Source organism: Antechinus flavipes, chromosome 1 (assembly GCF_016432865.1).
Source record: "Antechinus flavipes isolate AdamAnt ecotype Samford, QLD, Australia chromosome 1, AdamAnt_v2, whole genome shotgun sequence".
NCBI classification, from domain to species: Eukaryota; Metazoa; Chordata; class Mammalia; order Dasyuromorphia; family Dasyuridae; genus Antechinus; species Antechinus flavipes.
In genome coordinates, this window is record NC_067398.1 from 666,833,356 (window position 1) to 666,837,942 (window position 4,587).

General features: G+C 37.1%; 1 protein-coding gene across 1 annotated transcript; it reads left to right on the forward strand.

Annotated features, from left to right (window-relative positions):
- Window positions 1-667: 667 nt before the first annotated feature.
- LOC127545040 (olfactory receptor 1361-like) lies at window positions 668-1,615 on the forward strand. The gene has a single exon (XM_051972061.1). The coding sequence runs from the start codon at window positions 668-670 to the stop codon at window positions 1,613-1,615; it is 948 nt and encodes a 315-aa protein (XP_051828021.1).
- Window positions 1,616-4,587: the final 2,972 nt, after the last annotated feature.

Below are 4,587 nucleotides of genomic sequence, written 5' to 3' on the forward strand. Positions count from 1 at the left end.
GATAAAGAAAAATAATTAATTAATATCATACACAGAGCAAAGCTGCTGGAATGTGTACTATTCTCACCAATGTTATTTCTGTAAAGTACAAATATGACAATGACATCCCCCGATCAATTAGTTCCAGAGGCCTCCTATTATAGCCAGCAACGTGTATAAACTCTTTGGTATTCAAATCTCTTCATAATTTTACCTTTTCTTACCCTTTTCCTTACATGATTCCAAATTGAAAACAACCATGTTTGAAACACATCCCACTAACAATGCTTTCTCATCCTTGTTTTCACATCTCTCCACTACTGACCATGCCTGTTTTTGCTGGTCTCTGCCAACTTTCAGAATGTCAGAGTTCATTTCATTTGCATTTCTATCTCTTGTATTTATTTATAGCATGTTTACATGAGATCATTAATGGCTTATAATACTCCTGAAAACTTTTTGTTCATATCTTCTGATGTATCATTTGGAGATAGTCAATATATTGCTATTAATTTTTTGTTTACTTTAGCTCTCAGACTATAAATAGTGACATTTCATAGTAACCTACTCTTTCATTTCTATTCTAATTCTGTTTTTACTGATTTTATTCAGCACAAACTTTTAAATCAGTTATGAGGGCGATAATGTAAATTATTTCATTTTTTCTATATTTGCTTCAAACAGACACATGGAAGGAGGAAATCAGTCTGCAATCTCAGAGTTCATACTCCTGGGCCTTTCAGACCAGCCAGAACAACAAATGCTCCTGTTCTGCCTGTTCTTCCTTATGTACTTAATCACAGGACTAGGGAACTTGCTCATCATTCTGGCTATTAGCTTTGACCCCCACCTTCACACCCCCATGTACTTCTTCCTCAGTAACTTGTCCCTAGTTGACATCTGCTTCACCTCCACCACCATTCCCAAGATGTTGCACAACCACATATCCAAAAACAGAACAATCCCTTATTCTGGGTGCCTGTCACAAGCATTCTTCTTCATTTGGTTTGGAGGGATTGATACTGTCCTCCTTGCCACCATGGCTTATGACCGCTATGTGGCTATTTGTGCCCCACTGCACTACAGCACTATCATGACTCCAAAGGTCTGTATCTTTCTAGTATTAGTTTCTTGGTTCTGGGCTTATACTAATTCCCTGACACACACTATCTTGCTGACTCAATTGTCATTCTGTGACCACAATGAAATCCCTCATTTTTTCTGTGACCTCAGTTTCCTGCTAAAGTTGGCCTGTTCAGATACCTTCATCAATGACTTGATTGTCTATACATTGGGAGGACTTACAACAATTCTCCCCTTCATTGGAATCCTCATTTCCTATGCACACATTTTCATGGCTGTAATGAAGATCTCCTCTATGAGTGGGAAGAAGAAAGTTTTCTCCACCTGTGGATCCCACCTCACTGTGGTCTGTCTCTTCTATGGGACAATTATTGGGGTGTATTTCATCCCCACATCCACCAATATAACCCAAAAAGATACAGCAGCAGCTGTGATGTACACAGTAGTCACCCCCATGCTGAACCCATTCATCTATAGCCTAAGGAACAAGGACATGAAAAAAGCCTTGAGAATGCTCATCACTAGGAAACCAGGATTTACTCTAAGACTTTGAGAAATGTTCCTGAACTTTGGTCCCTGTATCTTAGATAACAACTCCAGTGCTGTGGGAGAAGATTTTCAGTGAGTCTTCTCTAGGGTCACATGAAGTCAATCAATTCCCTTCTTGATCTTATGACATGAAGAAGAGAGAACTGGAACTAATCTCAGGATTCCTGGTTCAAGTGCTTTTTTTACGAGAGAATTATGGGAATTGAACAAGAAATACTACTTTATGACTCAATTCTGGATCGAGTTCAGTTTTCTCTCTATTTAATTATACATATAGCCCAATTTCTGTCTTATGAGGAAATTGTATTCAATTAGGGGAATTGTAGGGAAATGTTTCTACGTTATTTAAACCTAACCCTGTAAGACTGAGAAGCTCAACCACCTGTCCCTATTGCTCAGACATGCTTCTCTAAGGACATGGGTTGTGCTGATCAGAAACCTAGTCAGATCCCAAAATTGATAATTTTCTCACCATCATACATCTCAAACCATATATATGTCTCATGTGAAAACTAGCCCCATGCTGTATCAATCAGTTATTGTTTCCATGTGTTTGATTGAAAAGAGATACTTGGAGGGTATTAAGACACTTTTTTCTCTGATTTCTGGGAATATCATGTTTACTTTCCCCCTCTCAATTCAGAAAGACCCTCATCTTTCCTTAAATGAAAAATCAGATTATCTAATTATATGTCCTATTTTTTATCCTGTTTATTGTTATATATGCATAAAATTCCATCTCCCTTTATATTTAGGTCCAGTGACAAGGGGAAGAAAATCTAGTCTCAATCTGTTATGCAATTAATATACACTACTTAATAAATTAATTAATTAGAAGCTCAAACTTTATTTCTTAACACATTTCAGATTTCCTACTTCCACCCCATTACAGGATTTGACAAGCCAAAGCTGGTTGAATTAGAACTCTGATTCCCTGGACAATAATCTTTTATAAAAACTTCAAAGAAAATGCTGGTTAATCTTTAACTGAAGGAATTCTTTACTGATGAAATATTTATGGCAAATTAAAAGATTTTTTTCTTTCAGTAGGCAATAAGGCAAACAAGTATGTCTTTATATTGGTGGTTTTGTTTCTTAGAAAATGCAGGAAAATCTTTTTCTTTTATCATGTTTAGTGTTGTTTGTAGATTTTGCAACCTTGAAATATTTCTAAAGGGAAAATGCAGACATCCAGAAAGAATGAAAAGAATTAAGTATGCAGGGGAATATTAATAAAGTTTCATACTTGAGACATTAATGACAAACTCTCTGTACCAGTAAGCAATACTAACTCCCACTTTAAATTTTCAGTAGGAGATTAGGATAAAAAGAAAAAAACCTGAATTGCTAAAAACATCTTAGTAGATTTTGATGGTTTAAAGATAAAGGAGATTAAAGAAAAATTGTTAAAAGAGTTTAAAGATTAACAGATTTAAGAACACCTGAGAGTTTGTCTTGTCAATGTAGATGAAGTACAGGTTTTGGTATAAGAAGGAAGAGGAAGAAGTGGAATGCTAATAGAGTGTGATCAGAAAAAGGAATCAGAGGAGAACAATTTCAGTACTCATGTGGGAAGCAAAGCATAAAAAGGAGGCAAAAGACTAGTGAGTATATCTGCTTGGGGGGAAGAGGGGAGCATTTGGCCACATTCTGAGAGTAAGAAACACAACTGGAAGGATAATGAAGCCTTGCTAGTCTTGATCACTATAGATTTTAGAAGGCACTTACTAATAGGATGATGATGGCAGGAGCAGAGTGATCTCCTAGGGAAAAAAAGCCAAATATTCTGAAGGAAGCTCCACGGAGAGAGAGCAGTTGAGTCACTAGGAAAGTTCTGAAGATCAGAAACAGAACCAGAAGCAAAATGAAGTATTTAGGGTTTTCTCTTACTTTCGAGGGAAATCTTAATGAATAAAAGATTAAAACTAGAAATTAAAGTGAAAATTATGAGATTCAGCTCCCCTCGACTCCCAGTCAGGGAACCAAAAATGATGAGGTTCAATGCAGGGCAGAAAGTTGTGGGAATCCCTTCTGGTTAGCACAGGTCCTTTGTAAATTAATTTACGAACCCAAAAAGTTAGATTGGCAAAAGAAGTTTATTAGCACTGAGAAGTCAGCTTTTGCAGACTGACTTACTTAGTGGCAAAGTCCTGACAGAGAAGTAAAGCACTAGCAGAGAAATCCCAACAGAGAGGTAAAGAGAGGTAAGGTCCTGTTAGGGAAATTGGATGAGAGAGAGAGATAGAGGTTAATGCTGAAAAAGAGAATGTCATTTCAGTGGGCAGAGAGTCCCTGCAGTTAGCTATGCCACGGAAGGTCCCTTGGCCTGGCATGATTGCTGCTTTTGCCCTCTCTGCAAGGAATGAATCCCAAGTTGCGTCTTTTTATAATTGAAACTTTGGCTAGACACTCTCCAATTGATAAATGGTCAAAGGATATGAACAGACAATTTTCAGACAAAGAAATTAAAACTATTTATAGCCATATGAAAATATGCTCCAAATCATTACTAATCAGAGAAATGCAAATTAAGACAACTCTGAGATACCACTACACACCTGTCAGATTGGCTAGAATGACAGGGAAAGATAATGCAAAATGTTGGAGGGGATCTGGGAAAACAGAGACACTGATACATTGTTGGTGGAATTGTAAACACATCCAGCCATTCTGGAGAGCAATTTGGAACTATGCTCAAAAAGTTATCAAGCTGTGCATATCCTTTGATCCAGCAGTGTTTCTACAAAGAGATACTAAAGAAGGGAAAAGGACCTGTATGTGCCAAATTGTTTGTGGCAGCCCTGTTTGTAGTGGCTAGAAGCTGGAAAATGAATGGATGCCTATCAATTGGAGAATGTTTGAGTAAATTGTAGTATATGAACGTTATGGAATATTATTGCTCTGTAAGGAATGACCAGCAAGATGAATACAGAGAGGACTGATGAGACTTACATGAACTGATGCTAAGTGAAATGA